This window comes from Lissotriton helveticus, chromosome 10 (genome assembly GCF_964261635.1).
Source record: "Lissotriton helveticus chromosome 10, aLisHel1.1, whole genome shotgun sequence".
Classification (NCBI taxonomy): domain Eukaryota; kingdom Metazoa; phylum Chordata; class Amphibia; order Caudata; family Salamandridae; genus Lissotriton; species Lissotriton helveticus.
In genome coordinates this window covers 274,803,818-274,827,840 of record NC_136071.1, presented here as the reverse complement: position 1 = coordinate 274,827,840, position 24,023 = coordinate 274,803,818, and the positions used below count along the sequence as shown (strand labels likewise).

Sequence of the window (24,023 nt, the reverse complement as noted above, 5' to 3'; positions counted from 1 at the left end):
ATGTACCCCTCTGGTGGACCGGCTGGTTCCATGGGTCCATTGTCATTTAATCTGGGCGTCCCTCAAGCTTATGCTCCGGCGCCTTTCTTGCCGTTTATGCCGGCGCCGATTCCGCCGTGGCATAGCTCGGCTCCACCGAGGTTATCGACTCTGTGCATGGCGTCGCCAGCTCCGGAGCGACCTCGGGATCAAAATCGAGGTTCGACGCTGGTTCCAGCTTCTCATTCATAGGCGGCTCCAGCTCCTCATTCGACGCCGGCTCAGACTCTGTCGGAGTCGTTACCGGATCCGACAACGTCGATTCGGATAGAGTGGTCGAGACGTAGAGCGCAGCGCCTTATGGAGGAGAGAAATTATGAGGAACCTGAGGTTGAAGAAGGCGAACTTCATGATCAGGAGGATTACTTTGAAGAGTTGCAGGATGCAAGTGGTTTGGAACTTTCACCGGAATGGGAGTTGCCCGCTGTATCTGATACTCCTTCTAAGGATGTGGCTCCTTACCATCTGGTGATTAAAAAAGCTGCAGAACTCTTAAATTTGACTTTACCATCTGTGGAGTACAAGTCTAACATCCTTACGGAGGTTCTCCATTCTCCGTCCTCTGTGGTTGAGCCAACTCTACCATTTACTGAGGCTCTAACTGAACCTATATTGGAAGTCTGGAAGAGGCCTCTTACTGCTCCTGCGGTGTCAAAATCAGTTGAGAGACGCTATAGGGTGGCACCTGGGGATCCTGATTTTTTGTCTATTCATCCTCTGCCAGAGAGTTTGGTGGTCCAGGCTGCTTGTTCAAAGAAATTGGCAGGTGCTTTTCCCCAGGATCCTGGAGATAAAGACTCTAAAAAGCAAGATCAAAATGCGAAAAAGGTGTTTTCGTCAAGTAGTATGGCCCTTAAATCCACGAATGCTACTTGTCTGCTAGGCAGATGTGTTCATGCTTTGATGGACACAGTGAAGCAGCTATCATCTAAGCTTCCTGAGGAGGATAGGAAGAACTTTAGTGAGGTGGTATCTGACACACAGGCTGCAGCTCGTCAAGTCATACAAAGTGGTATGGACACGGCGGATTCAGTGGCTAGGATCATGGGGTCTTCGATTGCCACTAGAAGAGCTGCTTGGTTAAAGCCTTCAGAGTTTTCAGCTGATGTTCAGGCTGCTCTGATGGATTTGCCTTTTGATGGCACAGGCCTTTTCGGGAAGAAAGCTGATGCTGCCTTGGAAAGTTTTAAAGATAGCAGAGCGACAGCAAGAACTTTGGGTCTGCAGACTAGAGGCTCTTTCACCAAGAAGTAAAGGGTTTTGGAAGGTCTACTTTTCGTACCTATAAGCAGAACCAACAGTAGCAGCAGCAACAAAATCCTTTGTACAAGTCCTACAGGGGTAGACAAAGGGGTCGTCCACGTGGACGTCATGCCTCCTCCTCCTCTACTTCCTCCCCTAATACCCACCCCCCCACCTACAACAGCAAAGCAGCCCTAGATCTGCCATTTCGGATCATGTGGGTCCTGTAGGGGGTCGGCTTACTTATTTTCTACGGGTTTGGAAATCGGTTACATCAGATCTTTGGGTTCTCAATCTCGTAGATAATGGGTATGCTCTTCCATTTCGGGAATTCCCTCCCAATTACCCTCCTTGCCAGGGTTTTTGCTCGGAGGGCCATCTGTTGCTCCTTCAGGAAGAGGTACAGGTACTGTTCAAAAAGGGTGCGATAGAGGTGGTTCCAGAGCAGGAAAGGGGTCAGGGGTGCTACTTCCGGTATTTCCTGATCCCCAAGAAGGATGGCAGGCTTTGTCCCATCCTGGATATCAGGATTTTGAACCTTTACCTGAAGCAGGAGAAATTCAAGATGCTCACCCTTGCACAGGTTCTTCAGGCGCTGCTGGAAGAGGACTGGATGGTGTCGATCGACTTGCAGGATGCGTATTTTCACATCCCAATCCTGAAGTCACACAGGAAGTATCTCCGTTTTACGGTGGGTTCGCAACACTACCAGTTTGCGGTCCTTCCGTTTGGTCTTACTACTGCGCCTCGAGTCTTCACCAAGGTGATGGCTGTGGTGGCTGCACATCTCAGAAGGTCAGGGATTCCGGTATTCCCTTATCTGGACGACTGGCTGATCAAAGCAGAGTCTCCAGAGATAGTGCTCCATCATCTGCAAGAGACAACTCAGTTGTTACACAGGTTGGGTTTTTCGATAAATGTACCCAAATCTCACCTGGTGCCCTCCCAGCGCAACCTGTTCATAGGTGCGGTACTGGACACAACTGTGTGTCGTGCATTCCCTCCTCCTCAAAGGATTCGCGACATACAGGAGTTGATTCCTTTATTTTTCTCTGCTCGGTCTGATGGCTTCCTACATTCTGTTGGTCAACCATGCACGCTGGCACATGAGGGCACTCCAGTGGTGCCTCCGCAGGCAGTGGTATCAACACAACGGAGATCTCAGGGAGTCTGTGAGGATCTCCAGAGAAACTGAAGAGGATCTGACTTGGTGGGGAGCGGAAGGCAACCTGTCTCAAGGGAAGTCCTTTCAACTGCCTCCAGCTGTGGCCACAGTGATAACGGATGCGTCCACTCTAGGGTGGGGTGCTCATCTGGGGGATCTGGAGGTCAAGGGTCTTTGGTCTCCAGAGGAAAGGTTGCTTCACATCAACCTTCCGGAATTGCGGGCGATATGTTTGGCACTCAAGGCCTTCCTCCCTTCCCTTCGCGGTCGGTCGGTTCAAGTCCTGACGGACCACACCACCGCGATGTGGTATGTCAACAAACAGGGAGGGGTAGGGTCGTAGTGTCTCTGCAGAGAGGCTCTGCGACTCTGGTCCTGGGTTCAGGACCATCAGATTTGTCTGATGGCAAATCATTTGGCCGGAGTTCTGAACTTGCGTGCAGACAGTCTCAGTCGGCAGTTCTCTCTCTTTTTTTTTTTTAATTGAATTTCTCAGTCGCAGTTCTCAGCCGACCACGAGTGGAGGCTCCATCCGGAGGTAGATCGTCACGTCTTTCGGACGTGGGGAACTCCTCAGGTGGACCTGTTCGCCACTCACGAGAATGCTCACTGCCCGTCGTTCTGCAGTCTCCAGTATCCAATGCAGGGAGCTTTGGGGGATGCGTTTCAGTTGAGTTGGGACTCAAGACTCCTTTTACGCGTTTCCTCCCATACCCTTGATTCCTCGAGTTCTGAGGAAGATTCGCCAAGACAGGGCCCAAGTTATATTGATCGCCCCGGATTGGCCAAGAAGGGTGTGGTACACAGATCTTCTCCACCTCTCCTCGTGCCCGCCGCTCCGCCTCCCTCACAGGGCGAGTCTCCTCTTGCAGTCGCAGGGGCAGGTTCTACACCCCCACCTCCAGACCTTACACCTTCATGCCTGGAGATTGAACGGGGCAACCTGAATTCCTTTTCTCTCCCACCTGAAGTGGTGGGTGTCATTCTATCGGCTAGGCGTGACTCCACCAAGTCCATCTATTCTTATAGGTGGTCTAAATTTGTATCCTGGTGTGGGGAGAATTCTGTTGATCCTTTAAGAGCTCGTTTGTCAGAAATACTTCAATTTGCTCTTTCATTGGCGCAGCAAGGTTTTGCTGTAGCTATGGTAAAGGGATATCTATCGGCCCTTATCGGCTTTTATCTGTTTACCGGATCAACCATCTTTGTTTAAATCTCCTGTTGTATTGAGATTTTTAAAGGGTTTAACAAATAAGTTTCCTCCTACCCCCTTTATTGTGCCTCAATGGGACTTGAACCTGGTTCTTACATATTTAATGGGTTCTCCGTTTGAACCTCTACACAGGTGTCCTTTGAGACTTTTGTCTTTTAAGACTGTTTTTCTTGTCGCAATTACCTCGGCAAGGAGGGTAAGTGAGCTTCAAGCTCTTAGTTCAAAGCCCCCGTTCTTGGCTATTCATGCTGAACGAATGGTACTCAGGACCAGTGCTGCTTTTCTGCCTAAGGTGGTAACTCCCTTCCATCTAGGACAGTCCATTACAATACCTACCTTCTATCCTCCCCCTCACCCTTCCAAGGAGGAGGAGCGTCTTCACCGTCTGGACCCTAAGAGGACGGTGAGCTTTTACCTTGATAGAACTAAAGACTATCGAGTGGATGACCAGCTCTTTGTGGGATTTGCTGGCTGCAATAAAGGACGAGCTGTGCACAAGCGCACACTCTCAAGATGGATCATACTATGCATCAAGATCTGCTACGCCCTGACTGGTAAGGAACCTCCAGAGGGTATAAGGGCTCATTCTACTAGAGCAAAGTCATCAACATCTGCTTTGTCTAGAGGTGTTCCTGTAGAGGACATTTGTAGAGCAGCGACATGGGCCTCCCTCCACAGTTTTGCAAAGCATTACTGCTTGGATAGCGAGATGAGGAGGGACGGCCATTTTGCGCTCTCTGTCCTTCAAGATTTTCTGGTATAGGAGAGTGGACACCCTCCTCCGGGAGTGGGTACTGCTGTGGGACTCTATTCACAAGGTGAGGAATCCACTGGCAGATGTATCTATCAGAAGAACAAGTTACTTACCTTTGGTAACGCTTTTTCTGGTAGATACAGTATCTGCCTGTGGATTCCTCACATGCCCACCCGCCTCCCCGTTGTCCACTCTTCTATACCTTAGATAATGGCAATGTTTTAATGTATATATGTTATTCTTCTTGAAATACTGCATTGCCCTTACACTGTGCGTGTTATCTTGACTATTGTATACTGTGCATATATCTACTGTTGTCGGTCAGTCCCTGTGCCTCGAAGGCACGGAAAAAAGGGCAGAACTGACGTCATCACGCCAGCGTGGGCCTATTATGGTGTCGGTGACGTCATCGGAGTCGCGCGCGATGCCTTGCCTCTGTGACGTCGTCCACGTCGGCGCGAAGCTACAAAAAGAATTTCCGAATGTTGCTGACGCAAGGGGATTTTCACAAGGTGAGGAATCCACTGGCAGATACTGTATCTACCAGAAAAAGCGTTACCGAAGGTAAGTAACTTGTTCGTTTGGGAGGAGCTGCCTATTTGATGGGGACAGTGGACATTTCAACAACAGACGTGTGTGTGTTTGCACTTGTACGTAGTCCTCTCACATTTCCCTGCAATGCCACTTGTAAATGGCCAGTGTCTACACCCAGTCAGCACCAGTTGTGTCCTGTGTTCTGTTGCGGACATGTTGCGGTTTGTGCCACATTGTTGTCAGTGTTGCTGTGTTCTGCATGTAATGTGTGTGTGCAGCATTTCGGGTGGGTGGGCCCTGATGCTCTGTTTTGCTGCCCCTCATCCCTTTTCTGCGTTGTGCATTTGACTACTGTGCTTATACAGTGCTGAGATGTTGCATACTTGTGGACATTAGCCTCGTGGTGGGAGTTGGGGGTCTGGGGCATGGTTTGTCCGCAGATGTGGTCAGCTCACTCATGCATGTGTGCCATTGTGCCCATCTCCCCCCATCCCCCCAGTCCCTGGTAGTTACTCACCCTGTTGCTGTTGTGTCCGATCATGTTGAGCAGTGTCAGGTCCCCCGACTTCAGTCACCGTCTCCCCGCAGATGACTGTGGACACCATTTCCTCCATATCGCCCAGCTTCTCCTGTGGCGCAAGACTCCCACCTCCAGTCTGCATTGCTGCCTTTTGGTTGTTGGCGAGTTTCAGGTTGGTTTTGCGATTGACGTCATTCTAGTGCCTCTTAAACGCTTCCATTGTCCTATTCAGCACCCCAACTGCATTCACCTTGTCCACGATGGACTGCCACAGTCCATTTTTGGTTGCCAATGACACAGTGGAGGTGACGAACAGCTGTTGATGGTGTTCGACCACCTCTGTTATCAGGATCCTGTTTTCCTGCTGACTGAAGCGCTTCTTCCTACTCTTCTTCTCCTTGGCCTTCTCTGACCCTGAGGTCCCAGGCAGGTCCTCCGGGGGGCTTGTGGAGTTCTGGTTCTCAGCCGTACTTGCTCGGGCACCATCCATTGTAATTCGCTGTTGTTTGGCATTTGTTTGTCAGTTTTTTTTCTACTTTTATGGTGAATTTTCCCGCCTGACGTGGATGACTTGCAGGCCTGTAACTGTTTTTTGCTGATTTTTGTATCGCAATTGGCTTCATTGCAGCATTTTTTGCATTAGTATTTCACATTTTTGCGACGTGGAGTTGATTTTAACGTTATACAAAAGGGGTGGTGATGGACGGAGCATCTTAACCAATCAAACACTCACACCCAGTCAACAGATCTGGGTTTAATCCATCACCGTTCTTTAGCCCACTCTGCCACCCTAGTTCAGACATGGCCATATGCAAATCAGTCTGACCCTGTGCCTCATGGGAACAGTCCAGACCGAACTGCCAAGCCATGCCTTCCCTGGACTGGATTCAAACTTCCTAGGACCGGTTTCTGGCGTTACAGCTGTCTTCAGCCAGGCTTGCTTGAATATTGTGGCAGAGTGAGCAAGGGACTCACGTCTGAGCATACCCTGCCAACTTATGGCGGCCAAAGCTGTACAAAAGGGGTGGTGATGGACGGAGCATCTGAACCAATCAAACACTCCCACCCAGTCAACAGATCTGGGTTTAATCCATCACCGTTCTTTAGCCCACTCTGCCACCCCAGTTCAGACATGGCCATATGCAAATCAGTCTGACCCTGTGCCTCATGGGAACAGTCCAGCCCGAACTGCCAAGCCATGCCTTCCCTGGACCGGATTCAAGCTTCCTAGGACCGGTTTCTGGCATTACAGCCGTCTTCAGCCAGGCTTGCTTGAATCCAGTGGCAAAGTGAGCAAGGGACTCACGTCTGAGCATACCCTGCCAACTTATGGCGGCCTAAGCGGTACAAAAGGGGTGGTGATGGACGGAGCATCTGAACCAATCAAACACTCACACCCAGTCAACAGATCTGGGTTTAATCCATCACCGTTCTTTAGCCCACTCTGCCACCCCAGTTCAGACATGGCCATATGCAAATCAGTCTGACCCTGTTCCTCATGGGAACAGTCCAGCCCGAACTGCCAAGCCATGCTTTCCCTGGACCAGATTCAAGCTTCCTAGGACCGGTTTCTGGCATTACAGATGTCTTCCACCAGGCTTGCTTGAATCCAGTGGCAAAGTGAGCAAGGGACTCACGTCTGAGCATACCCTGCCAACTTATGGCGGCCAAAGCGGTACAAAAGGGGTGGTGATGGACGGAGCATCTGAACCAATCAAACACTCACACCCAGTCAACAGATCTGGGTTTAATCCATCACCGTTCTTTAGCCCAATCTGCCACCCCAGTTCAGACATGGCCATATGCAAATCAGTCTGACCCTGTGCCTCATGGGAACAGTCCAGCCTGAACTGCCAAGCCATGCCTTCCCTGGACCGGATTCAATCTTCCTAGGACCGGTTTCTGGCATTACAGCCGTCTTCAGCCAGGCGTGCTTGAATCTAGTGGCAAAGTGAGCAAGGGACTCACGTCTGAGCATACCCTGCCAACTTATGGCAGCCAAAGCGATACAAAAGGGGTGGTGATGGACGGAGCATCTGAACCAATCAAACACTCACACCCAGTGACCAGATCTGGGTTTAATCCATCACCGTTTTTTAGCCCACTCTGCCACCCCAGTTCAGACATGGCCATATGCAAATCAGTCTGACCCTGTGCCTCATGGGAACAGTCCAGCCCGAATTGCCAAGCCATGCCTTCCCTGGACCAGATTCAAGCTTCCTAGCACCGGTTATTGGCATTACAGCCGTCTTCAGCCAGGCTTCCTTGAATCCAGTGGCAAAGTGAGCAAGGGACTCACGTCTGAGCATACCCTGCCAACTTATGGCGGCCAAAGCGGTACAAAAGGGGTGGTGATGGACGGAGCATCTGAACCAATCAAACACTCCCACCCAGTCAACAGATCTGGGTTTAATCCATCACCGTTCTTTAGCCCACTCTGCCACCCCAGTTCAGACATGGCCATATGCAAATCAGTCTGACCCTGTGCCTCATGGGAACAGTCCAGCCTGAACTGCCAAGCCATGCCTTCCCTGGACCGGATTCAAGCTTCCTAGGACCGGTTTCTGGCATTACAGCCGTCTTCAGCCAGGCTTGCTTGAATCCAGTGGCAAAGTGAGCGAGGGACTCACGTCTGAGCATACCCTGCCAACTTATGGCGGCCAAAGCGGTACAAAAGGGGTGGTGATGGACGGAGCATCTGAACCAATCAAACACTCATACCCAGTCAACAGATCTGGGTTTAATCCATCACCGTTCTTTAGCCCACTCTGCCACCCCAGTTCAGACATGGCCATATTCATGGCCATATGGTGGCAGAGTGGGCTAAAGAACGGTTATGGATTAAACCCAGATCTGTTGACTGGGTGTGAGTGTTTGATTGGTTCGGATACTCCGTCCATCACCACCTCCTTTTGTACCATTTTGTTCGCCATAAGTTGGCAGGGTATGCTCAGACTTGAGTCCCTTGCTCACTTTGCCGCTGGATTCAAGCAAGCCGGGCTGAAGACGGTTGAAATGCCAGAAACCGTTCCTCGGAAGCTTGTTTCCGGTCCAGGAAAGGCATGGCTTGGCAGTTCGGGCTGGACTGTTCCCATGAGGCACAGGGTCAGACTGATTTGCATATGGCCATGTCTGAACTGGGGTGGCAGAGTGGCTAAAGAACGGTGATGGATTAAACCCAGATCTGTTGACTGGATGTGAGTGTTTGATTGCTTCGGATACTCCGCCCATCACCACCTCCTTTTGTACCATTTTGTTCGCCATAAGTTGGCAGGGTATGCTCAGACGTCAGTGCCTTGCTCACTTTGCCACTGGATTCAAGCAAGCCGGGCTGAAGACGGCTGAAATGCCAGAAACTGATCCTCTGACGATTGTTTCCGGTCCAGGGAAGGCATGGCTTGGCATTTCGGGCCGGACTGTTCCCATGAGGCACAGGGTCAGACTGATTTGCATATGGCCATGTCTGAACTGGGGTGGCAGAGTTGGCTAAAGAACGTGATGGATTAAACCCAGATCTGTTGACTGGGTGTGAGTGTTTTATTGGTTCGGATACACCGTCCATCACCACCTCCTTTTGTACCATTTTGTTCGCCATAAGTTGGCAGGGTATGCTCAGACGTGAGTCCCTTGCTCACTTTGCCACTGGATTCAAGCAAGCCGGGCAGAAGACGGCTGAAATGCCAGACACCGATCCTCGGAAGCTTGTTTCCGGTCCAGGGAAGGCATGGCTTGGCAGTTCGGGCTGGACTGTTCCCATGAGGCACAGGGTCAGACTGATTTGCATATGGCCATGTCTGAACTGGGGTGGCAGAGTGGCTAAAGAACGGTGATGGATTAAACCCAGATCTGTTGACTGGGTGTGAGTGTTTGATTGGTTCGGATATTCCGCCCATAACCACTTCCTTTTGTACCATTTTGTTCACCATACGTTGGCAGGGTATGCTCAGACGTGAGTTCCTTGCTCACTTTGCCACTGGATTCAAGCAAGCCGGGCTGAAGAAGGCTGAAATGCCAGAAACCGATCCTCGGACGCTTGTTTCCGGTCCAGGGAAGGCATGGCTTGGCATTTCGGGCCGGACAGTTCCCATGAGGCACAGGGTCAGACTGATTTGCATATGGCCATGTCTGAACTGGGGTGGCAGAGTAGGCTAAAGAACGGTGATGGATTAAACCCAGATCTGTTAACTGGATGTCAGTGTTTGATTGGTTCGGATACTCCGTCCATCACCACCTCCTTTTGTACCATTTTGTTCACCATAAGTTGGCAGGGTATGCTCAGACGTGAGTCCCTTGCTCACTTTGCCACTGGATTCAAGCAAGCCGGGCTGAAGACGGCTGAAATGCCAGAAACCGATCCTCGGAAGCTTGTTTCGGGTCCAGGGAAGGTATGGCTTGGCAGTTCGGGCTGGACTGTTCCCATGAGGCACAGGGTCAGACTGATTTGCATATGGCCATGTCTGAACTGGGGTGGCAGAGTGGGCTAAAGAACGGTGATGGATTAAACCCAGATCTGTTGACTGGGTGTGAGTGTTTGATTGGTTTGGATATTACGCCCATAACCACCTCCTTTTGTACCATTTTGTTCACCATACGTTGGCAGGGTATGCTCAGACGTGAGTTCCTTGCTCACTTTGCCACTGGATTCAAGCAAGCCGGGCTGAAGACGGCTAAAATGCCAGAAACCGATCCTCGGACGCTTGTTTCCGGTCCAGGGAAGGCATGGTTTGGCATTTCGGGCCAGACAGTTCCCATGAGGCACAGGGTCAGACTGATTTGCATATGGCCATGTCTGAACTGGGGTGGCAGAGTGGGCTAAAGAACGGTGATGGATTAAACCCAGATCTGTTGACTGGGTGTGAGTGTTTGATTGGTTCGGATACTCCGTCCATCACTACCTCCTTTTGTAACAGTTGATTTTAAGGCTGTCATTTGCCGCGTTATCTGGAGACTATCGCATGGTACCACCGTGTTGAGAATGCTTGGTTAACACGGCGTAATTTTCTCGCGATGGACTTCAATGTTGGAAGTTTAGTTAAGTAACTTTTGCGATGGTTATCACACGTTCTTGAGAATATACCCCTTAGAGCGAGCTGTGATTAGATGTGTCACTTTCCACAACGATCCTGGGCCATATGTCCTTGTTAGCCATCATTGTGTGGATTGGGCCAGTGATTTTAATGATTGTAATGCATTGTTGCTTGCTTTCTTATTGTATTTTACTAAGCATGTATTTTAGATGCACCCTGCATATAACTGACGAGCCATGAAATTGCCTAGGCCTGGACTGGGGTGGCAGAGTGGGCTAAAGAACGGTGATGGATTAAACCCAGATCTGTTGACTGGGTGTGAGTGTTTGATTGGTTCGGGTACTCCGCCCATAACCACCTCCTTTTGTACCATTTTGTTCACCATACGTTGGCAGGGTATGCTCAGACGTGAGTTCCTTGCTCACTTTGCCACTGGATTCAAGCAAGCCGGGCTGAAGACGGCTAAAATGCCAGAAACCGATCCTCGGACGCTTGTTTCCGGTCCAGGGAAGGCATGGCTTGGCATTTCGGGCCAGACAGTTCCCATGAGGCACAGGGTCAGACTGATTTGCATATGGCCATGTCTGAACTGGGGTGGCAGAGTGGGCTAAAGAACGGTGATGGATTAAACCCAGATCTGTTGACTGGGTGTGAGTGTTTGATTGGTTCGGATACTCCGTCCATCACTACCTCCTTTTGTAACAGTTGATTTTAAGGCTGTCATTTGCCGCGTTATCTGGAGACTATCGCATGGTACCACCGTGTTGAGAATGCTTGGTTAACACGGCGTAATTTTCTCGCGATGGACTTCAATGTTGGAAGTTTAGTTAAGTAACTTTTGCGATGGTTATCACACGTTCTTGAGAATATACCCCTTAGAGCGAGCTGTGATTAGATGTGTCACTTTCCACAACGATCCTGGGCCATATGTCCTTGTTAGCCATCATTGTGTGGATTGGGCCAGTGATTTTAATGATTGTAATGCATTGTTGCTTGCTTTCTTATTGTATTTTACTAAGCATGTATTTTAGATGCACCCTGCATATAACTGACGAGCCATGAAATTGCCTAGGCCTGGACTGGGGTGGCAGAGTGGGCTAAAGAACGGTGATGGATTAAACCCAGATCTGTTGACTGGGTGTGAGTGTTTGATTGGTTCGGGTACTCCGCCCATAACCACCTCCTTTTGTACCATTTTGTTCACCATAAGTGGCAAGGTATGCTCAGACGTGAGTTCCTTGCTCACTTTGCCACTGGATTCAAGCAAGCCGGGCTGAAGACGGCTAAAATGCCAGAAACCGGTCCTGGGAAGCTTGTTTCCGGTCCAGGGAAGGCATGGCTTGGCATTTCGGGCTGGACTGTTCCCATGAGGCACAGGGTCAGACTGATTTGCATATGGCCATGTCTGGACTGGCGTGGCAGAGTGGGCTAAAGAACGGTGATGGATTAAACCCAGATCTGTTGACTGGGTGTGAGTGTTTTATTGGTTCGGATACTCCATCCATCACCACCTACTTTTGTACCATTTTGTTCGCCATAAGTTGGCAGGGTATGCTCAGACGTGAGTCCCTTGCTCACTTTGCCACTGGATTCAAGCAAGCCGGGCTGAAGACGGCTGAAATGCCAGAAACCGATCCTCGGAAGCTTGTTTCCGGTCCAGGGAAGGCATGGCTTGGCAGTTCGGGCTGGACTGTTCCCACGAGGCACAGGGTCAGACTGATTTGCATATGGCCATGTCTGAACTGGGGTGGCAGATTGGGCTAAAGAACGGTGATAGATTAAACCCAGATCTGTTGACTGGGTGTGAGTGTTTGATTGGTTCGGATACTCCGTCCATCACTACCTCCTTTTGTAACAGTTGATTTTAACGCTGGCATTTGCCGCGTTATCTGGAGACTATCGCATGGTACCACCGTGTTGAGAATGCTTGGTTAACACGGCGTAATTTTCTCGCGATGGACTTCAATGTTGGAAGTTTAGTTAAGTAACTTTTGCGATGGTTATCACACGTTCTTGAGAATATACCCCTTAGAGCGAGCTGTGATTAGATGTGTCATTTTCCACAACGATCCTGGGCCATATGTCCTTGTTAGCCATCATTGTGTGGATTGGGCCAGTGATTTTAATGATTGTAATGCATTGTTGCTTGCTTTCTTATTGTTTTTTACTAAGCATGTATTTTAGATGCACCCTGCATATAACTGACGAGCCATGAAATTGCCTAGGCCTGGACTGGGGTGGCAGAGTGGGCTAAAGAACGGTGATGGATTAAACCCAGATCTGTTGACTGGGTGTGAGTGTTTGATTGGTTCGGATCCTCCGCCTATAACCACCTCCTTTTGTACCATTTTGTTCACCATAAGTTGGCAGGGTATGCTCAGACGTGAGTTCCTTGCTCACTTTGCCACTGGATTCAAGCAAGCCGGGCTGAAGACGGCTAAAATGCCAGAAACCAGTCCTCGGAAGCTTGTTTCCGGTCCAGGGAAGGCATGGCTTGGCATTTCGGGCTGGACTGTTCCCATGAGGCACAGGGTCAGACTGATTTGCATATGGCCATGTCTGGACTGGCGTGGCAGAGTGGGCTAAAGAACGGTGATGGATTAAACCCAGATCTGTTGACTGGGTGTGAGTGTTTTATTGGTTCGGATACTCCGTCCATCACCACCTCCTTTTGTACCATTTTGTTCGCCATAGGTTGGCAGGGTATGCTCAGACGTGAGTCCCTTGCTCACTTTGCCACTGGATTCAAGCAAGCCGGGCTGAAGACGGCTGAAATGCCAGAAACCGGTCCTCGGAAGCTTGTTTCCCATCCATGGAAGGCATGGCTTGGCAGTTCGGGCTGGACTGTTCCCATGAGGCACAGGGTCAGACTGATTTGCATATGGCCTTGTCTAAACTAGGGTGGCAGAGTGGGCTAAAGAACGGTGATGGATTAAACCCAGATCTGTTGACTGGGTGTGAGTGTTTGATTGGTTCGGATACTCCATCCATCACCACCTCCTTTTGTACCATTTTGTTCGCCATAAGTTGGCAGGGTATGCTCAGACGTGAGTCCCTTGCTCACTTTGCCACTGGATTCAAGCAAGCCGGGCTGAAGACGGCTGAAATGCCAGAAACCGGTCTTAGGAAGCTTGTTTCCTGTCCAGGGAAGGCATGGCTTGGCAGTTTGGGCTGGACTGTTCCCATGAGGCACAGGGTCAGACTTATTTGCATATGGCCATGTCTGAACTGGGGTGGCAGAGTGGGCTAAAGAACGGTGATGGATTAAACCCAGATCTGTTGACTGGGTGTGAGTGTTTGATTGGTTCGGATACTCCGTCCATCACTACCTCCTTTTGTAACAGTTGATTTTAACGCTGTCATTTGCAGCGTTATCTGGAGACTATCGCATGGTACCACCGTGTTGAGAATGCTTGGTTAACACGGCGTAATTTTCTCGCAATGGACTTCAATGTTGGAAGTTTAGTTAAGTAACTTTTGCGATGGTTATCACACGTTCTTGAGAATATACCCCTTAGAGCGAGCTGTGATTAGATGTGTCACTTTCCACAACGATCCTGGGCCATATGTCCTTGTTCAGCCATCATTGTGTGGATTGGGCCAGTGATTTTAATGATTGTAATGCATTGTTGCTTGCTTTCTTATTGTTTTTTTACTAAGCATGTATTTTAGATGCACCCTGCATATAACTGACGAGCCATGAAATTGCTTAGGCCTGTTTTTTGAGAGTGTACATTTTGTATCATTCTATTTTACCTCTGTATTTATATTGTGCTTTTATGGTTTGCTGATCACGAAACCGAATAAAGAAAGATGATGATGATGACTAAAGGCTTATTGAGAGGCTTAGGGATCATAATGTAGCTGCTGGGAAATAAGGCTACCACTTTGTGCAACGTTTGCTGGGTGTTGTATTATCACACCTTTCCAAGTACTGAACCACAAAATTTGGTATACCAGGGTAATACATTGGATAAAGTCCCACCTGTTGTATAGGTATATTGCAAGTAACCGAGGTGCTCTATGACCATATTGAAGAACAAGGCCAAAGGCTAAGTTCCTTTATAAGGCCATGGAATCTCGAGTTGACTTGCATTAGCCATATAATGTAATCCAGGGTATCCTTTGTTTCATATACTACATGGTCAAACCTTAACTCTTCGTACAAACCACTTAAGTCCTTGGTGTGATGCTGGTTCATATGAAGTAGATAGGATGTTTATAAAGATGAAGAATATAATTCGAATCTCTTTTGCAAATTTGCACACCAAAAAGCAGTTAGACATTTATTGCAAAAATATCTCAGAATCTGTTTAGTACAAGTCAGATTTAGAAAACACAGAATGTGTAGAAACCTTCAGAAAGATTATTTCTTATAATTACCTAAAACATTGGAAAAATAAGCATGTAGCCATAAATATTGTTGCCTTTCAGATTAGCACTATGTAAAGCAGAAGGAAAACCATATTTTGTTTTCATTTTTCAAGTTCAGCTATAGTTATGCTCTGTATCCTGCATTTCCTGGTTGTTTCTGGTTCTGGCAGCAGACATTGTGATGTCAGAACTCAACAGGAAAGTTACTACAGTTAAGCTGCTATATCATTTCTTTATTACAAGCAACTAGGGACATCAGAAGTTGTCTGCAATGTGGTGATATATGTGGTGACCCCATTCCGAGGAGTGAATCTTGGAATAAGCAGTATTTAACCTTCACAGATTCCGTCAAGGTTTACTTGACGCTATTTGCCTATGGAAAAAGAACACAGGGTTCACCTGAATTATCTTAACTTCTTACTGAGCAAGTGGCAGAGTTTCAGTGCCATTTTATATTTTCACTCAAATTAAACATTTATGATGGTTAATAATTTGAAAATGAAAGGCCCGGCGGTGTCTCTATACAAAGGAACAAACATCCTCAAAGATACATGAACTTGTTATTGTGTGAACGGTGAGGAAATATCTAAACTAGTAGAAAAACCATACCAAAATAAATACGCCTCACAACCTCTGAAAAATTGTGAAGCATGCAACTTATGCTTTTTATAGTGGTTTCTGGAGGAAAAAGGCAGCTAAGCAAAAATGAGATTAACATTTTTTTATAGTATGAATGGTGTTTGAGTATTGAAAGAACACACTTAGAATTACTGTACAGGAACAATCTAAACTTATTGGAAAATCCTCTACTGTATTTCAGTCTTCTTTTCTGAATAGTAAACTGACTGATGACATGCCGCAGTTTTGTTTGAAATTTTCTGTGGGTCAATACACTTGTCTACTTAATGTTTGTATTGTTTTTGTACATTATATAGAGCTGATTAATTTCCATTTAGCTCACATTTCTGAAGTTTTATCCCACTCATCTGTAAATGAGCATTCGTGTACTGTACAGTAAGTACTTCTTGCTGTTTAGTTACATTCACGTAAATTAACTTAAAAACAACAGTGAAAATACACTTTTGTTTATAAAGTAAAAAGAAAAAACACTGATATTCATAAGCTACCATCTCACACAACAAAAAGCCTTGCAAACTATAACACACCTACACCAGATGCAATGTTAACAATCTCTCCCTTGATGTGACAAATGCAATAACATATGTTATAAATGTTAGAAACAATTTTATACATGACATTGCATATTTCAGTATCCTTAATGACTATAAATGTAGTATTATTTATTACTGTATGCGTTTATGGTGCTTTTAGGTGTTGGTTTTTAATGTTATGCATTTTTTGAGGTCATAAGCATTGCATTTGGTATGTGAGTTATGGTTTGTATGGCTGATAGGTAAGTTAATGATTGTGAATTTCAGTTTTCTTTTTACATGTATTTGGTAACTATGCGTGTACCTTAACATGCATTAAAGCAACACGCCTGGCTGTATTTCAAAGATAACAATCGAGGGGTTCAAGAGTATCGACGACAGACTATTGAGGGACAAAATCTCAAATGGTAGGTGCATATAGGGAAGTCCAGATTTTCCAGTATTGGGGTATCTTTCATAGATTCACATGCCTGAATCATTCCCCATAGTTGGAACGGGAGTCCCACTGTACATAAAAATAGCAGTAATTATGCATAACATAGGTACATCATAGGTAGATTAGAACCAGGAAGTGAAATAACTAGAAGTCAATAGGAAAAGATTTCTACTAGCATGACTCGTCCAAATAATTATAAATAGTCCAAACTACAGCCAATCAGGCGACAGCACCCTCCACAATGTTATCCTCAGAGGCTCAGGCTCTCAGATTTTCTACCACACGTCGTGTTAAGGGAGTCTTCCTGAGTTCTGCTCAGTTCTTCTTAGTTTTTTCTTTGAAAACTCTTCATTTATGATGTCTTCTTCAAAGAAATCTCTCTCTTGACCTTGTAAATCTTGTGGAAAGCTCCAGCTTTTTTCAGAAGACCCCCTCAAGAAGTGCATTTACTGCTTGTATCCTGCCCACCAGGTGAGAGACTGCAAGATCTGCAGAACTTTCCCACAAAAGACTCTGAAGGACAGAGAGGGGTGTCTACTTCTGTGGTAACAGAATATTAAAGATCAGGTCAATCCCTTATCTGAAGTTGGGAGTATTGTCTCTGTTCAGACTACATCCTCTAGGAAGAGGACTGCTGACACAGACCTATCTTCTCCTGGGGCTAAGGTGTCGAAAAAGCAGCATACCTCCAAGAGTGCTGGGCTGCCTTCTACTTCCAAAAACGCTCTTCCTTCTTTAAAGAGTAAGACTATGCCTTCTATGCCCCCAAGAAAGACTGCGAAGTCTCAAACTTCAAAACAGGTTTCTGATAAAGCTTTACCTCAGAAACGCGGTCCCTCGTCGGTGAACTTGACGACGACGCCTTCATCGACGAAACCTTCCTTTGCCGCTGCGACACTGTTGACTGCTAATTTCTCGTTGCAGAAGCCACAAATGATAATGTCGTTGGCGTCTTCGCCGTCGATGCTGGTATCTGTCTCCTTAAAACCAGTCCCGTTGATGAAAGAGATTAAATCTACCGTCCACGCTCCTTCGATGACGAAGATCAAAAGAGTGTCAGCGACAATTGACTCGTCGACGACCGTCTCGTTGATGACCGTCTCGTCGATGAGGCCCGTCTCGTCGACGCTGACTCCATCGACGGCTGCCTCGTCTACGCTACCACTGTCTTCATGTACAGCTCTTTAGGTTTGGTCTTCATCTATGCCTGTAGTATCTACTACATCGTCTGCAACACCATTTATACAGCTGCCTCCGTCAACAGCAACGTCTTTTTTGTTACATAGATGTGGATCCTCATTGGAGGTCGTTTCTCCAATAACAATCTCCCCTGCTAAGGTTCCTCTTAGTTTACCTGAACAAACGTTGGATTCGGAAGATGATAATGAAGAATCAGATGAGGGAGATAGGTTTTGTACTGCCAGTAGCCCTTCTGAGCTCCTCATTAAGTATCAAGATGTGGATCAGGATGACGACTTCTGTCCAGAGACGGTTCCTTCAGCTCCAGATCCGATTCCTACAGCCCAAATGCCTTTGGCTCTTCTAAATAATCTGCAGTACATGTTGGATGATTACTATCTCCATTTCCCTCCATCTGAATCGGCTTCTTCTAGAGACGCCCCTCTTCAGAAAGGGGCATCTACTTCTGTGGCTACAGAAGATTAAAGATCAGAACAATCCCTTATCTGAAGTTGGAAGTATTGCCTCTGTCCAGACTACATCCTCTAGGAAGAAGACTGCTGACACAGACTTATCTTCTCCTGGGGCTAAGGTGTCGAAGAAACAGCATACCTCCAAGAGTGTTGAGCTGCCTTCTACTTCAAAAAAGGCTCTTCCACCTTCAAAGAGTAAGACTATGCCTTTTATGCCCCCAAGAAAGACTGCAAAGTCTCAAACTTCAAAACAGGTTTCTGATAAAGCTTTACCTCAGAAATGGGGTCCCTCGTCGGTGAGCTCGAAGATGACGCCTTCATCGACGAAACCTTCCGTCGCCGCTGCGACAATGTCGACTGCTAATTTCTTGTTGCCGAAGCCACAAATGATAATGTCGTCGGCGTCTTCGCCGTCGACGCTGGTATCCGTCTCCCTAAAACCAGTCCCGTTGACGAAAAAGATTAAATCTACCGTCCACGCTCCTTCGACGACGAAGATCAAAAGAGTGTCGTTGACGATTGCCTCGTAGACGAACGTCTTGTTGACGACGTCTCGTCGACGAGGCCCGTCTCTTGACGATGACCCCATCGACACCTATCTCGTCCATGACTACCTCGTCGACAGCTGCCTCGTCTACCCTACCACTGTCTTCATGTACAGCTCTTCAGGTTTGGTCTTCATCTATGTCTGCAGTATCTACTGCATTGTCTGCAACACCATTTATACAGCTGCCTCCGTCGTCAGCAACGTCTTCTTTGTTACATAGATGTGGATCCTCATTGGAGGTCCTTTCTCCAATTACAATTTCCCCTGCTAAGGTTCCTCTTAGGTTACCTGAAAAATTGTTGGATTCTGAAGATGACGATGAAGAATCAGATGAGTTAGATAGGTTTTGTACTGCCAGGAGCCCTTCTGAGCACCTCATTAACAGGTACATGCATCATTGTTGCCGTTTGGGATTCCTTAATTGCAAAAATTAAGGAATCGCAATTAAGGAATTGCAAACGGCAATGCATCAAAAAAATCGCAATTTTTTTAGCGATTCCTTATTTTTCCTTAATTGCGATTCACAAATTGCGAATCTCAATTAAGGAATCCCTTCCCATTGATTCCTATGGGCCAAAAGGCTCATAGGAATGAATGGGAAGACAATCTCAATTTGCGATTCGCAATTAGCTAATCGTAAATTGAGAGTGCGATTTCAAGGGTGCAGGGGTGTCCAAAGGACACCCTGTTGCACCCCTGAAATCAATCTATGCACATATGTTGTGCACACACATGCCCTAAGGGCATGTGTGTGCACAACATGACAGTTTGAAAAATGCACAAAATTGCATTTTTCAGCTTTTTCGCAAATTACCATGAGGTCCAACCTCATGGTAATTGTTTCCTCCTAATTGCGAATTCGCAATTTGTTTTAGGTGTCATGCATTGCATTTAAGGAATCGCAAATTGCGATTCCTTAAATGCAATCGCATTTTTAGAAATCGCTAAAAATAGCGATTTATTGAATTTTGGATTGATGCATCCCAAATAGTGATTTAGGAATCGCAAACGGCCGATTTTTGAGATTCGCACCGCTTGCGATTCCTAAATCGCTTGATGCATGTGGCTGTAAGTATCAAGATGTGGATCAAGATGACGACTTTTGTCCGGAGATGGTTCCTTCAGCTCCAGATCCGATTCCTACGGCCCAAATGCCTTTGGCTCTTCTAAATAATCTGCAGTACATGTTGGAAGATTACTATCTTCGTTTCCCTCCATCTGAATTGGCTTCTTCTATTCCGCCCACACCTGTTCCTCAATCGTTATCAGCTTTAATGTTGCCCAGGCCACGTTCTCCGGTACCTTCACATCACTCTCAGGAAGCTCACACTTCTGACGACGATAGAGAAGAAGGAGAATTGGATGACAGATCTCTCCTTCCGGAATGGGATGACTACCAGATACAAACTATGTCTCCATCAACTCCTGCTCCTGCCAACTCTCCTCCAGTTGACATTAGGGGTTTTTCCCTTCTTATGGAGATGGCTACACAGCGTTTTTGTCTTCCTATGGAGACAAAGAAGGATGATTGTTTCCTTTACGATTTCAAAGATCAACCACGGAAACAAATATGGGTTATGCCGATTATTGATTTTATTCGGCAGGAAGGACTAAAAGTTATAAAAGCTCCTGCTTCTTTTCCAGAGGTCCTGCCCCGCCTTGATAAAACATATAGGGCTCCTGACAGTTCACCTGCATGTTTAATAGGTCAACCAAAGGCAGATTCTGTTATCGCCCAAGCAGCTCAATGACGAGCGCAGAATCCCTCCTCTCCACTGTCAGCTCCTCTTGATCGGGATGGGAAACGTTTGGACACTATTGGAAAGAAGGTGTCCACTATGACAGCAACAACCGTTCATGCAGCTAACTCACAGGCTAGCTTAGGACGATATGATAGACAGATGTGGTCGGACATTTCTCCCTACATCGACATGTTACCTGAGCCCTCTAAGTCAGAGGTGCTTAAGATCCTTCAGGAAGCGGAACAAATCTTGGCTTATTGATTCATCAGTGGATGTTGCATCTACAGGTTTTGACAACTGGCAGGTGCTGCGGTCCTGCGGAGGCAGGGCTGGTTAAAAGCAACATCATTTCGCCAAGAGATTCAGGCTAAAATAATTGATATGCCTTTTGATGGCGAGTCTTTTTTTGGTCAGCATGTTGACGAGGCCCTACAGGCTATTAAAAAGGATACAGAGTCAGCAAGATCTCTCGTAACGCTTCACCCTTTCGTGGGGCTAGAGGCCACGGATCCTTTTCTAATCGAGGAGGCTATAATCAGCAAAGACAATATCAGTCCTATCAGAGTAACCAACGTTACTCTTCCCAGCGCGAACAATCTTTCAGACAGCAACCATCTACCTCCTACTCACAAAACAGAAGGAAGTCAACTTACCACGGGCGTAATAAACCCAAGAAGCAGTGACAACTGCCACCTGCTCTACCGCTTCCCACTTTAAAAGTTGGAGAAAGAATCTCCCCTGTCTTCTCAAACAGGTCACAGATAACAACAGACAAATGGGTCTTGGACATTGTAGCCAGAGGCCATGTTCTAGAGTTTGTAATTCTCCCTCCGAATTCTCCTCCCAAAGGACCACATCCAGCTCACCTCTCAGAGCTTTTTGCTCAAATAAATCTGATGTTCCGAAAAGGAGCGACCAAAGTAGTTCCTCGATTGCAAAGAGGAACCGTTTTTTATTCCAGATTCTTTCTGATAAAAAAGAAATCGGGAGAATGGTGTCCCATTCTAGATCTTCGCTCCCTCAACAAATATCTCAAAAAATTGTCCTTTCTGATGCTGACTCTTCAAGAGATCCTCCCACTCCTCACGGCGGGGGATCATATGACCACCCTCGACCTCCAAGACGCTTATTTTCATGAACCAATTCTACCCAGAAACAGAAAGTTCTTGAGGTTCAGAGTGGCTGGCAGGGACTTTCAATTCAAGGTCCTTCTTTTCCGACTTCGTTCCGTACCACGGATCTTCACCAAGGTCTTAGCACCGGTGGCTGCACACCTTCGGCTGGAGGGAATTCAGATTTTTCCTTATCTAGACGACTGCCTTATCAAGGCGAATTCTTTCAAAATCGCAAATGTCCACACTCAGAGATGTCTATCAATTTTCCAATCTCTGGGTCTCTCCATCAATTCGTTCTTGGGAGCCACCATAGACACTTTGCGAACACAAGCCTTTTTCTCAAATGAAAGGCAACTGAAACTTGGCAAAGTCTGCCAGCTACTGTGATCAAGAAGGTGCGTTTCAGTCCAGCAGTTCAAGTCGCTTTTGGGGATGCTTTCATCTTGCATTCCACTGATCCCCAAGTGCCATCTCAGGATGAGACCTCTGCAAGAAGAACTCAACAAACGGTGGCTACAAGTCTCGGGATCCTTCGACGATCTCATCCACATCACTCCTCGAACAAGGGACGCTCTACTATGGTGGACTTGCAAGTGAAATGTAACAGCAGGCTGCTCATTCCTAATAGAAGCTCCAAGCTTCGTCGTCACCACGAACGCCTCCCTCGAAGGACGGGAAGCTCATCTACAAGGACTCACAGTCCGCGGGAGATGGGATGCTCAACAACGAGCTTGGTATATCAACCGCTTGGAATTGCTGGCGATCTTCCTAGCCCTAAAATCTTTTCGCACCATACTTCTTGGAGCATCAGTGCTGATCTGGATGGACAACACGACAAGTGTGCACTACTTGAACAAACACGGAAGGACAAGATCTGCTCTATTGTCTCAACAAGCCCAAAACATTTAGGATTGGACGATCAAACATCGGATAAGTCTGACCGAAATCCATGTCCCGGGAGTTTACAACGTTCTCGCGGATTCCCTCAGCAGATCGACAATTTCCTATCACGAGTGGGAGCTCCATCAACCAACTTTGGATCATATTTTTCAGGAGTGGGGTGGACCCGATCTGGACTTGTTTGCGACCAGTCTGAACCGCAAATGCCCATTCTTCACAAGTTGGCTTCCCCACAAGGGGTCATGTGGAAATGCGTTTTTGATGAACTGGTCGCGGATCTATGACTACAATTTTTACCAATACCGTTGGTTCCCAGGTTTCTCCGGAAAAGGAAGAAGGAGCCTTGTTGTCTAATACTCATAGCTCATAGGTAGCTTTACCAGTTCTGGTTCACTGAACTCCTCCTTCTCTATGAATGTGATCCCGTTCAGTTCCGACCAATACCAAACCTTCTGTCCATTCAGAACGGACAGATCTGCCACCCTGATCCTGCATCCCTGCACTTAGCGGCCTGGCGCCTGAGCACTTTGAATTCGCTCACTTAGACATTCCTTCTGACTGTAGGGAAGTCTTGGCCAATGCTAGGGCGCCTTCCACAATAAAGACATACAAGCTCAAATGGAAAAAATTTTGTCTTTGGTGCCAAGCCGCCAAAGATGCGTGCAATATCCAAACAATCCATTGCTCGTTGGATTTCTGCTGCAATTTGTTTCTGCCATCAGCATGCAGGCAGACCACTACAAGACGACTCAGAGAGCGCACTCTACTAGACCAACCAGATTACCACATGTTGCTTGATTTATTTGTTCACTTTCTAATCAACAGTAGAAATGGGAACAATATAATTAGTAGAAAATTCAAGTAGACCTACAAGCATTCAGTCTCCTGCTCTGACCCTAGGACTTCATCATCTGTTGCACACACAGATCAGAAGTTGAACTTTTTGTGCATTAACTAACAATGTGAAGGCCAACTCTGTTTTATACCTTTGTTTTTTTGTTGAGTTTCACTGGTGATTAAATTGCTTTTCTAACTTCCTATTAGTGGAGGGCAGTGCTGTAGAAAAATGGGGTGTTCTTGAAACAAGACAAAGTATGATGGGATATTGACCTCTTCCTTTTCTGTTTGCAGGAAACATCCACGCCTGAAGGGTCTGTGCAGATAAATACAAAACGACTCAAGTTTCTTGTAGCGCGAAGCAGGTGGCAGGTTGGCATAAGTTGATGATCTCTTTAATTTTTTTTTACTCAAGATTGGGTAACACACATCATATTACTCAAAACTATTGCTGAGTTTTTTGTAATTGTCTGCAGAGTAGACCCCAAATCCATAAAACAGGAGAAAGAGGTGAAACTTTGATGTTAACCCCTCCCATGCTCATGACGAGCTCAGCTTGTCATGAGCCACGGTTGCGCTGTGCTCATGACTAGCTGAGCTCGGCATGACCGCCCGGCACTCACACGCTGCGATAATTCCCCTGCTGTGCTGAGCGTTCTAAAGAAACGGGCGTGGTCATGGCGAGCTCAGCTCGTCATGGGCACAGCGCCACTGCGCGGCATGATGAGCCGAGCTCGTCATGAGCACCGGGGCG

At 47.0% G+C, this 24,023-nt stretch overlaps 1 protein-coding gene across 1 annotated transcript in view; it reads left to right on the top strand.

The window, feature by feature from the left end:
- The window catches only part of OBSCN (obscurin, cytoskeletal calmodulin and titin-interacting RhoGEF), a 2,124,484-nt gene that overhangs the window by 1,530,513 nt on the left and 569,948 nt on the right, over positions 1–24,023 (top strand). Inside the window, exon 110 of the mRNA XM_078665296.1 lies at positions 23,564–23,641. Within this exon, the coding sequence (XP_078521422.1) occupies positions 23,564–23,641 (78 nt within the window). The remainder of the gene's footprint in view (positions 1–23,563; positions 23,642–24,023) is intronic.